General features: G+C 41.7%; 2 protein-coding genes across 4 annotated transcripts in view; both read left to right on the top strand.

Annotated features, from left to right (window-relative positions):
- Window positions 1-12,575, top strand: part of LOC119431081 (uncharacterized) — a 143,512-nt gene that overhangs the window by 91,334 nt on the left and 39,603 nt on the right. The gene's annotated exons all lie outside the window — the stretch shown is intronic.
- Window positions 1-12,575, top strand: part of LOC119430907 (protein MON2 homolog) — a 54,649-nt gene that overhangs the window by 37,936 nt on the left and 4,138 nt on the right. Inside the window, exons 3-6 of the mRNA XM_037698372.2 lie at window positions 2,803-2,863; window positions 6,772-6,898; window positions 9,510-9,661; window positions 11,590-11,728. Of these exons, the coding sequence (XP_037554300.2) occupies window positions 2,803-2,863; window positions 6,772-6,898; window positions 9,510-9,661; window positions 11,590-11,728 (479 nt within the window). The remainder of the gene's footprint in view (window positions 1-2,802; window positions 2,864-6,771; window positions 6,899-9,509; window positions 9,662-11,589; window positions 11,729-12,575) is intronic.

Here is a 12,575-nt window from a genome sequence, read left to right as displayed (position 1 = left end):
TAATTGTTTGCTATTGATCCAACGGGCACGCATGCATGTCCACAACGAATTTGGCAGGCCAAGTCCCCAATTTGAACTGCCGAGAATGTCAGCGCCATCTGGATAAGATTTTCGCAAGTAGGCTACCCGAGTCAGCTGGTGTTGTTATGGTAGAAATGCTGGCAAAAGAGGTTTGTGTTTGAGTTTCCTCGTAACAGAATTATGTTTTCTCGTACATTTAAATAACAGTCTCACGCCACCATGTCTGCAAGTTGTACTTTACCATTTTTCTGACGGATTTCACTGTGAGAAATTCAGTTTTTGTTCACTAAGACCTTGCGCCACGTGGCGGGCCTGCGCAGTCGGGTTGGTTGCGGGTGATTTTCTCTGCCACGGACGCCGACACAGGATTTTCTGCGACACGGGGCCCCTAACGCTATCGCGTTAAAAGATGTTCGTTATTTTTCTGCCGTACTCCTGTTTGTGTAAGTATACCTGTCAGCACCTGGCAACATTGTAAAGGCCATAGAGCAGTAGAAATGCAAACTTGTGAAGAAACATGAGCTGTAGGCTCTTGCACACACACGCTGTGGTCTACAACAATACTGTTTTCTTGTCTAAGAGCAAAACTGCAATTCATTTACATTAGAATTGTGTTGGCACATGACGACGCCTTTCTTCTTTTTTTCTTTTTTTCTATGTTAGATGCACATCTAGTGATTCACACCATTGGAAATCTATAGAAAAATGAATGGGATGCATGTCTGGCACTTTGCAGTGCAATCTTGACAGGTCACAGCTAGAATCAGCCATGCTTTGCCAAAGTTTCTCATTCAAGTTATTCCAGCAATGCATTATGGCATACAACTTTGAACGTTTGAGCAAAACAGCACAAAAGATGGGACACAGCGAATAATTCAAAGGTGTTGCCATACCAACAAGCTCAAATTCAGACCTTATGGCATACAACCATTGCAAAAAATGATGCGTGGCATTCAGTTACATTTAAGGAGAAAGTATGTTGAGTTCAACAAATACTCAATATAAACAGACTTTCTATGACAACTATTTTAAGGGTAGCATCTAATAATGTCAAACTTAAAAAGCAAGCTTCAAACATCTGAAACCCTAAAACCTGCCAATATCATAACGGATGTGATGTACTCGTCTGTATAAAAGTTTGCTTGTGCCTGTGTGAAGAGCTACATGCTCAGATCATAAATGTTTGAACTTCACAGAATCAAGAAAACTAGATGAGCTAATCCAAAACGCGGCATGGGTTAATGGGGAATCCAAAGCTGGGCGATAAGGCATCCTTTCTTTGTACCTTTGTAGTGTACGTAGTGAAACCTTTGTAGTGTACACAAGCATGCTCTGTTTAGTTTCAATGCATAAAGGGATCCAACCAAACCAACAAGCAAACCAGCCTGTTTGTTCAAGTAATTAATACTAGTTGTGGCAGCAGAGATACTACTGTGATGTGTGAAAAACCCTGCAATATATAATACTTGCTCCACCTTGCAGGATTCCGTAGAACTGACTTGCCGTATTCTGTGTCCCCATGCTTTGAGTTGTCGAATAATTCACCGTCGCGCTGCGATCTGCTAGCCTCCTGGTTAGCTCAGATGGTAGAGCGACCGCTCCGGAAAGGCGTTGGTCTCTATTTCCAATCCCGGACCAGGACATATTTTTTCCTCAACTGCGAAGCGTTCTTTCTGAGAAACACGTATGGGTTTCTTTTTTAGCTTCAGGCTACATTCGGGTAGATGACAGTTTTTCCCTTTCATAATATAACATGATATAAGTGAGCTTCCTTGGCATTTAGAAGGGGCTGCTGACATCAATAGTTGATTGGGGGCTGATTAAATTAATTACAAATATGCAGAGACTAAAAGTGGTAGTGTTGGGCTGTCCTCACATCACGGTAGGCTTGGCGCTCGAGATGAAAGCTGGTTTTATTACTGTCATATGTCGTTACAATGACTGCCTTTACTGTGAAATGACCTGTTTATCACAGGAGACAGCATTGCTTGGCCAACTTTTTATACTGTACATGTATCATGACCGCTACTATGATGACAAAGTTAACAAAGAATTTACCTGTTTAACAAAATGATCTGCGATCCCTGTTCACAGTTTCATTTTTTTAGAACCAAGTTACACCGGAATTCTAGCATAGACTCTTTGTTGTAGTATTTATTGTAACCTTGCATTGGCAACGTGCAAGTCCAGTCGGACAGTATATTTCTTCCAAGACTTGCTGCAAAATGTGGAAAAAGCAATGCGACCATTGAAGCATAACAGTGCCCTCATGGCAGACAACTTCTCTGTCACACAGCATGATCCCAGCACTTAAACCAGTTGATGTGATTTTCCTATCAGTGACGGGCACTGCGATGTTGCAGCCATTAGACAAAGGCATAATAATACCGTTTACTAAGGTTCAACACTGTTTCAGGATTCTGCATCATTTTCTAAACATCTCAGCGTGGTCAGAATAAACATTCATTTGTTACAGCACTCTTAGTTTGGCTTATTTAGTGATCTAAGTTACACAACTTTATAATGAACTGACCTGTATAATGAAGTTTACTCCAGGTCCGACTTGCTTCGTCGTTAAGGCGTTCGGACTGTATAGGACCACGAAAGTAATATCTGTTGTGTTCAAGCATTTGAAATTTAATACTGTTGCAATTGCCAGTTAGACAGCTTGCGACATCTTAAGGCAAAGCCAGAATTTCTTCTGTTTTAGTGAAGCATCAAAAGATAGTTTGAGGGTTGCAATCTAACAACTACATCTCTTTACTTGTTCAAATGATGCAGCAATCCACCACCAACCCAGAGCCTGGAGGACCAGCAGTGTGATGAAATGTTAGACTGCAAGGTTTGTCCTATATGATTATTGTACTATTCTAGTACAGGTTTACCTTCATAAGCATGTTTGTCAACGTTTAGAAAGGCATGCCTTTAATATACAGGCTTACAAGTTACTTGGTTAGTGTACATCATCTGTGTTATGTGGCGACGCTTTCGTATTTGTCCACTGTGCATGCCATGTTCTTTAACTGTCATCTCTTCAGTTTCGTTTGGTAGCTCTGTTGCAGTTTTCACTGATACCCATCACCGCTCTCTGCAGTAGCTGCAGTGGTACTCTGACACTGCTGGGTTTTCACTTAACTGCAAATGCACATCATTCAACGCTCAGCCATTGAGGTTTCTGTAGCGGTCCTAAGGCTTCCATGCATTTGCATGAGGGCAGTGCCTGTGTCACTGAACTGCGTGTGTCACCTTAGTGGCGAAGGCGAACACAGCGCTGTGTCTAAGATTCAAGCCTGTGCTAACGGCTCATCAAGGCGACGATTCATATGTTGCAAAAAAATATATATATAAATTCTTAACCAGCCACTTCACTGTGCAGGCCTTGTGTTTTTGCTGCACGTAAATGTGACGCAGGAGGTCATACCTCAGGTGCTGCAGCTACCTTCCAGAAGTTGGAATGCCAGTGACCTCCTCTGAATGCAGCTGCACCTTTTCTCGAGCTGCCTGCGTGCAGGAAATACGTTCCCCAATTGTTTTTGCAGCATGTGCACTTCGCTGAATATTACTGTACTATGTGATGAACTATGTGATGATCATGAGAAGGAAATTTACAGAAGAATAAAATTGGATTGGAGTTCTTACGGCAGGCATTACCAAATCTTTACTGGGAGCTTACCATTGTCGTTGAAAAGAAAAGTGTACAATCATTGCATTCTACCGGTGCTAACATATGGGGCATAAACTTGGAGGTTAACAAAGAAGTTCGAGAACAAGTGAAGGACCGCACAAAGAGCGATGGAACAAAAAATGTTAGGCCTAACGTTAAGAGACAAGAAGAGAGCGGTGTGGATCAGAGAGCAATTGGGGATAGCCAATATTGTAGTTGACATTAAGAAAAAGAAAATGGAGCTGGGCAGGTCATGTAATGCGAAGGTTGGATAACCGGTTGACCATTAGAGTTACAGAATGGATACCAAGAGAGGGGAAGTGCCATCTTGGACGGCAGCAAACTAGGTGGGGGGATCAAGTTAGGAAATTTGCAGGTGCAAGTTGGAATCAGCTAGCGCAAGACAGGGGTAATTGGAGATCACAGGGAGAGGCCTTCGTCCTGTAGTGGACATAAATATAGGCTGAGGATGATGTGATGAACCAAAGGAGAATAGAATGTGAGACTTGTATGCTATGCTATTTTAAGGAATGCGAGATAAGCTATAGGCGATTATAGTACTAACATCACATACAGGTACTAATTTACACTAAGGGACATGTTCTCAGACACATTCTTAGTCGAGTGCTGTTTATAGAAGGTGGTGAAATCATGTTTAGGTCAACTCTACTTAGTCACCCTGAATGTCAAGTTGAGATGTAGCTTTCTTCTTTTTATGCCTTTCATACATGGTATTTTTAATATGCTATGTTTACTGTTATGTGCTTGCAGTTTTTCTTCTCATTATTATCCCATCTCTTATGCTCATTGAATATGTTTTGTTGTATTTGTTGCTGCATAGACAGACATATATTTAGCAGCTATTTCTTTGGTATACAAGTTTTGCAGGTCAGCTCTGTCAGGTGGAGTTCAGAACTGCCACTTGCAGTTCAGTTTCTTTATTATTATTGTTATTTTTTGAAGAGGCGGATAATACTTCCATGTGAAACCATTGTGCAGTTAGCTTAGTAAAGATCCACTAATTAATTTTATATTTAAATGCATTAAAGCAATTGAAAATAGGAAGACTGGCGGTACCCTTGGTTCTCAAATCAGTGTGAGTTGCTTTGATGGCTGCTCTCTCGCTATCATTGATCGCGAATAAATGCTGAATTGAGCTTTTGATTCCCATCAACCTACCTGAATAGCAAAGTGTAGCATCCCACAAAGTATAAAGTCTCAAAAAACATATGTGAACGTTATTCTAAACCTCTTTATTATTAGATATAAGTAGCTGTGACAGTGATCTGGTGCTGCAAAGTGCCATAAGGCAAAAATGAGGGAGATACGTCACACAGTAACTTCTCTTTAATGTCTAATCATTTATGTAGCATACTACCACAGGCATATACATTTATTTCTGATAGTGCTTACATACAGCATAATTACGCCTTTATGGCAGCACACGTTCTAAAATTAATGAATGTTGCATAAACATGGAAACAAAGAAAGAGAGCCTAAGATTTGGTTCAGAAAAAGAAACACAGAAAACGAGAATTCACTCAAAATGCAAGCATGCATTGTGAAAAATGTTGATTGAGATGCAGATTATTGTTTTCAGTTGACCTCTTAACCCTTCAATGATCTCACATATAAATACCCAATTTTTTTCTTTACTGTCTAAATGGGCGCAGAACACATAGAGAATAAGCATAATCAGCAAAAATAAAAATATTCTATGGAAACTTTTTAAGCAATGGGACGGAAACACCAGGCAGAAAACTGGAATTGGGCTTCACCCCAAGCCACCTATGGCTTCGATTGAAATTTGTACTGACAGTTATCGTCATATGTGAATCATAGTTGTAGATATGATTTATTTTACATCAAGTGTTTTAAACCACTGCAGCAGAGATCTTGCATCGGTCTGTGTCCTTTAACCGTGCTATTAAAAGAAAGCAAGTCGCGTGCCAAAGTTCTTTCTCATCCTCTGTTCCTGCTCTAAACCAACAAATGACGCTTGCTTCCTGTCATTCGGTGTTGGTTGAAGACATTTAGCCAGAAACATTGTATGCAGTACTGCTGAAAGTCGGCAAGAAAATAATTAATTTTTGGTATTTTGCCTGTAGGCAACACTTGAGAATAAAGGGTTAACTTCTTGAGACCCAAGATAATACAAAGTGTTGCATAAATACGAACACCAGGCGTGAATGGCTCTTCCTGCTAAACCATTAGCTGATCTCCGCTCAGACATTGCGCAAGGGTACCATTTTTCGTGAAGTTCAGTTTATTACCACATTTTTGGTCATTACTGACCAGTTCACCAGCTTTGTCCACAATTAGAAGTGGGCATCATCTGCAGTGATGCCACTCAAAACATGTTGATTCCACTGTAATGTAATGGTGGCACCAAATGTCACGACTATAATGAACCCTGTTCTTGCTTTAAAAAAAATTGTACAAATAAGCCATTTTGATAAAGTTTCTTTTTATATATATATAAGTTGAGCTGTTAAAAGGTTAGCATTAGGTAATAGTGCTCAAATTAAACAAAATTAAACACATTTCGCTCGTGGAAGACGCAGGGCTGTGCAAGCCTGGTTGAGGTGCATAAAGAACGAGAATTGGAGTTAGCTCTTTACATGATGAAAGATTGTCCAGAATTCTAAATGAAAACACATGGTTCAGATACATGAATCCTGCCTTGAGTAAGGCCATGTTGAAAATACAACTCAGTACAGAATGCTCCTCCCTCCTTGAGTACCTCAGATTTAAGAAAAAGTGTGTTTGGAATTTAGTTGTAGTGGTTCTGTTTCATTCCTCAACAGCGGACGAACAAAGGAAGCTGCAGCCTGTAGCTAACGTTTTGATAAGGAGGACTTGTCTTTGTCAGGACTTCACCTGTCTTGACTAGTCTAAGCCGCGACAGATACAATTCTTGTCGAAACATTGGCTTCAGGCTGAGGCTTTCCTCTTTCACCTGCTGTTCATCAATTCAATTTTACATCTTTCTGTGACCTCTCCATCAGTGTTGATTCAGTGATACCCAATAGTCCAGTGTCCACAAACCTCCCTACTGTGACTACAGTTGTGCATTCCTGTTTTAGGTGGTACAGCTTATACGAGAGATCATTTTGCCACATTCAAGCCACGTGCCGAAAGATTTCGTGCTCAAGATTGTTGCCCTCCTGAACAAGGGTTCTATTCACTCAGCGACAAGTAGTACACCTGTTGGTAAGTGCTTTATGCGGACCACTGCAGTGTCTGGCGGGTATTCGCAATGATCTGTGCATTTGTTTTGTTTGCTTCCTTGCTTACCTTATGGCCTTCTCAGGGATTGCATGGGAAGCAGAATGGTTACATATGCATACCTGCCAACTCTTCCGAATTTTCCGTAATATGTACGAATTTGGACCCGTCTCACGATTTTACAAATGTCGGCTCAATTTTTACGGAAAAGTGGTTATATTCGCTAAATTATTTTTTAAAATTCCTAATAAAGTCACACCGTTGCTGGTGGGGGGGCGCCACTTACATAGGGGCACATCGAGATGGGGGTGTGCGCTGTAACCTTTATTGTCTGCAGAGTAAGGACATTTGTCACTCTGTGATGTTGCCTTCGTCATCGGGTCCTTGGACGACCTGACGACGGCCGGACATCACTGGTTGTCGTTACTCTCAACATAGAGACCCACCTGTACGTAAGTGGCGCCCCCAGAGACGACGGTGATTTCGGGTCGATGCGGCAGGCACAGTTTCTGTATTGGAGGCTGTGGCCTGTCTCTCGCCTGTCACCTTCACTAGGCTTTTTTCGCGAGTATGAACTGTTTTGTGGGCCTCGCTTTAGTGTGTGCGACATGCTGCTGCATCGGGCGCAGTGCGACTCCGGCACTCCGGTGTTTCGTAGCCGTAGCGGCTGCGAAGTGTGATGGTGTGCTCGAGGCCTCATCAGTACTAGACTCTATCAGTACTTACAAGTGTGTTTGAAGTCGTACTTCAAACCCGTGCCCCCGTGCCTCGTGCCTCCCCCCCCCCCCCCGTTCGCGAGTCTACGAATTTGAAAGTCTTGAGGTTGGCAGGTATGCCTATGTAGCCACCAATATATAATGGAACCTTTGTTTTAACAAAGCTCGATATTTTTTTTTTTTAATTTTCAATTTGACAAAGTGCTTTCAATTCCCCAACACATCTTTACAAGGCCTAAGGCGTTGAAAACCTAGAAGCAGCAAAGTGAACTCAAAAGTTTTGCTTTATTTGACAAAGTTCTGGGGGAAGTATGGGTAAAGAAACATGTAGGAAACCTGCCTTGTTGGAAGTCCCTCAGGATTTGTTCAGGTGTTACTACAGTAAGCGCATTGCCATGCTGCTTTCCATTTACGAAACTGCGTGATAACGTTGGCTCTACCAGACAGTGCCAGCTGCTCAGTTGCAACAGAGTTAAAAATGTGTTGTCCTCTCTGTGTGGCCTTAGGCCGCAATTCTTTAGTACGACAAAGCCCTCGCAGGCAAGAATTGCCGTATGAATCGGAATATAGGTAGAGTCAGTATATAGATCGACCCTTCCCTTGAAGTGAAAAAAAAAAAGAAGCCAGAAACAAAGAAAAACATCAAAAAGGTCGCTGAAACTCATTCAGCGAATTAACTGCACTGTTACCGGTAAGGGGCACAAACGAAGCTGCCGCACAGAATTCGCGAGTGTGTCCTCAAGTAGTGGATGCACTGCATGATGGCCACGAAGTGGTATTTTACATGTGTTGTACACTGATAGCTTTCCTTTTTATGCCCACCAATATAGTGCGCTCTTTTATTTTTTATTTTTTTTTTTTTTTAGAAATGCCAAACTGGCGTTTTCATTTGTCAGCAAAGTCTACAACCTTTATCTCGAACACCGCTGAAAACTGTCTCCGCGGGCTGCTTTGCATTGCTCACCAGACAAAAAAGAAATCGCACACGAGGCATGGTGATTGCAGCACCACACTTTTCACACTTTCACATGCTGCCGCTTTTTCGTTTGTACAATGCACCCTTCGAAGTGCCATTACGGATATTGTTCGCCATGGTACGGCGAAATGTGATGTGGGAAATGTGCCCACTTCGCTGCTTCAAGGCGTGCACGCAAGCATTCTACAAGTATCAACTAAAGATGTAAAACTCAAACCACCATGAAATGGACACCTAGCACCATCAATTGACCACAATTTTATAAACTTGCCCCTGTGTACATTCGCTGTCGTGCCATCGACAAGTACCTCCTGAAACCAACAATATTGCCCACCCAGAGAATTGCCGGCTTTGGCAGCCTATAGGTTAAAATTAAAAAGTTCAGTTTGAAGCTTTGTTAATTGATAATCGTGGCGATCATCGTGCACATTCTCATGTCTGCCTGCTGCGAAGCTTCACCAGTAAAAATGCATTTATACTAATATTTAAATATTTATATAAATGTTTATACTTATGCACACCTCGCAGTGCATTCCAGTGTAATGGCCGATGGTCACATAGGTTCAAGAAGAGGCACCGCCATTTGAATCATGTGTGCAATCTGATTGGATACACTAAGCTTGTCGTGCGTGAGAGCAATTACACGATAACAGTGCCAATTTGGAGAAAACGGTCACCAATGAAAAGTCAAAACAATGCACACGTGGCAACATCAGCAGCTAATTTTCTCACAACTAATTCAGTGTTTTATATATATATGTGCTGGCTCACTGTGATTCTATGATACAGCTTTGTGTTGGTCACTTTTTGCTTGAGTTTCGTTTTTGATGTACGCTGTTCGTGACATGCAGATTGCTGCGACAGTCCTTCAAGGTGAACCCTTTGCCTCTTGTCATGTTTCCAGATACAGAGTCTACACGCAAGCTGCGTGAAGAGTTCGCCAAAGCCTGCTTTGAGACGCTACTGCAGTTCTCTTTCCTTGGCGGCATTGTGTTGCCGGAGGGCGGCGTTGTCAACCGCCTGGCTGTCACTTCGCTCCTCCATCGGTTCCAGGAGGTGAGCTTTATTTGACTGATAATGTTTTACCGAATTGCAAAACAAGTGCTACCAGCAGCTCCCTCACCCGAATGTTCACCAAAGTATTCCCATCCATTATTCCATAGTGTTCCACGGTTGTACACAGGGTGTCCCACATAATTTTATCCAAACATTAAAAATATGCAAATGCCACGTAGCTGGACAGAACCAAGGTAAATTGTTTGCTGTCGTTTGGAGATACGACAGCAAACTCTCAGCTAGCTAGCGCAAGACAGGGGTAATTGGAGATCACAGGGAGAGGCCTTCGTCCTGCAGCGGACACAAAAATTGGCTGATGGTGATGATGATGATAATTTTTTTCCATTTCGGCTAATTACATATTTAGTCTTACCGTATTTACTCGATTGTAATGCAAGCTTTTTTCCAGATTATTGCTACCTGAAGTCGATCCTCGCGTTATAATCGAATACCGAAATTCAAGTCATCTAAAAAGTGCAATGATGCACCCAATTCTAATCAACAAGTAAAATGTGCTAGTGAAAGCACGCGAGGGACACGCGCGCTTTCACGGCGGAGAGCTCCCGATACAGCTTTTTGTATCGGGAGTGAAAGAAGCCCATACTCGCGGGCTTCTTTCACGCTCGAAAAAACACTTTTATGTAGCATGTATTGAGCAACGGAAAGCTGTATCGGGAGTCTTTCATGTTGCTCTACAATTTTCTCATAGACACTTTTCATCTATTTATAATATTTGAGAAGTTGTTTAATTAATTTAGACTGATTGTGTAATTAGGCAAAATACAAAAAATTATCTGAGTATCTCCAAGCGACAGCAAACAAGATTACCTTGGTTTTGTCCAGCTGTGTGGCATTTGCATATTTTTAAAGTTTGGCTAAAGTTACTGGGACAACCTGTATAGTGCTCCATATAGTATTCCACTGTTCCATGGTATTCCAAGGTGAATAGTGGTCACTGTGTTGAACACCTTTACAGTATTGTTCTAATGCAGTTGGAGCCTTGTTATAATGAAGTGGGCTAAGGGTATATAAGAGAGTAATACATGTAATGAGCAAAGCAAAATTTATCTTAGAAGGCCGAATGTGAATACATGCATTTGTTGCCTAGTTTTATCAAAGCGGGACTTCCCTACCAACAAATGCTACTTGACTCTGGTGGGGCACACAAAAGTTGTCCGAGTTATTCAGAGTTTGAATTACAAGATTTTATAAGCAATTTATGAGGGGAGGCGAGAGTGCTCACCAGAGTGGTCAATTCAGTGTTATGACATACTAGTTAGCAGTGTAACAGAGATAAGAAATATGCTGTGAGTAGGTACACATGCATAATAAAAAAAAAAAAAAAACTTGCAACACTCTCTCTTGCAACATTATGGAAATAGATATGCCATAATCATCCCATTATATAAATACTACAATAGGAGCTGACAGAAACCAGGTGGACAGAATGTGCAACATTAATATGACGGTATTGTTTCGAAAACTGGGTGTCTAATTCTGTATTCAAAGGCTATGACAGCATATGGTAACAACATTTGTGCCAACAGTGTTGTTAAAACTGGTGCCTTTCAGACTTTTAATCATGATCAAATTAAAGTCGCAGATTAAGTGTCACAAATCACAGAGTAAGTGATGCTGAATTAATGGTAGCGTACCAGGTGCATTAAACAAAACATGCAGTTGGCCACAAAGGTTTAAGAGACAAAAAATTTGTGACACACCCTGGGTACTAGGCCTTGAATGCAAGGTTTCAGTGTAGTTGCTCTTGCGATCCCTTGAATTAGAAGAACGGCATGCTTTAACCAAGTAGAAATTCACATTTATTGTGGAATCTGTATCCCATAAACTTTAGTGGCGAATTGTGCATTGCAGTTGAGTTGTTCGTTGTGAAGCGTTGTGTTCCGCTGGACATGTTTTCCACATTTCAGGTTATCTGCCATTATGTGGAAGATGAGCAGCTAAGTGGCAAATGCCCTCTGCCGCGGCATCGCATGGCCGAGATATCCTTTGTTCTCAAAGCAGTGGCAACGCTCACCGCTTCGCTCAAGAAGGCACCGCCAAATAATGGTAGGGCCCCTTGTTAATTTCAAACAAGCATACAGTAACTTCATTTGTGCAGCATAGTTCTTGATACTGTCGCTGTTGCAAGCATGCCAATGCACTTTGATTCTTCAAAGCCTAGAGGGTATTAAGGTATTGAGCTCAATCACTTAACACATAGCTTACACTGGTGGCTGAGCAAGATTCTGTTCTAAACACTTTTGCAGCATGATAGCACTTGCAGTGGCTTGATTTACATTATCAAACAGTTACTTCTTACCTGTCTGCCCTGAGTTAATAAATAATGGGCAGTCAATTTCACCTTAGGAGCACTTCTTGTTAGTCTAGTTGGTGAAACATACACATTCGTCTATACTTCTCCGTGTACATGTGTTAAATTGTGCACCTTTCTAACAGATCAGTTGCACCTATTTGCGGCTAGTCAATTGCCCCTGAACAAAGTGTTTACGCATGGAGCTTCCAAAATCTGGTGGTACATCTAGCCTGCTCGCAGATATGATAGGCACATTGTACACGATTTTAAGCTGAAATGGAGGCATCACAGCTCATGCTATTTGTGCCAATGCTACTTTGATACGCTTTACTCTACTTAGAAGCCAAGGAGCGTATTCTTGATTTATCACTTTGGAGTTTGTTTACTTTTGTGTGATGTAGCATTCTGCACAACGCCTCATCGGAGCAGTGGGCACTCTGCTTCTTGGCTTTGCCATTGAGGATCTCCTCAAAGTGTTTGACCCAAAGCATGGCCTTAATATGTGTCAATTTGTCATTGCATCATATCTTCAGTTATTGATCTGTTATATCTTTAGGGAGTACAAAAACATCACACCACGCAGCACTGGAAAAGTTTGTA

This window comes from Dermacentor silvarum, chromosome 10 (genome assembly GCF_013339745.2).
Source record: "Dermacentor silvarum isolate Dsil-2018 chromosome 10, BIME_Dsil_1.4, whole genome shotgun sequence".
In the NCBI taxonomy this organism is placed as follows: domain Eukaryota; kingdom Metazoa; phylum Arthropoda; class Arachnida; order Ixodida; family Ixodidae; genus Dermacentor; species Dermacentor silvarum.
The sequence above is the reverse complement of the archived record's forward strand: the minus strand, read 5'-3'. Positions and strand labels throughout refer to the sequence as shown.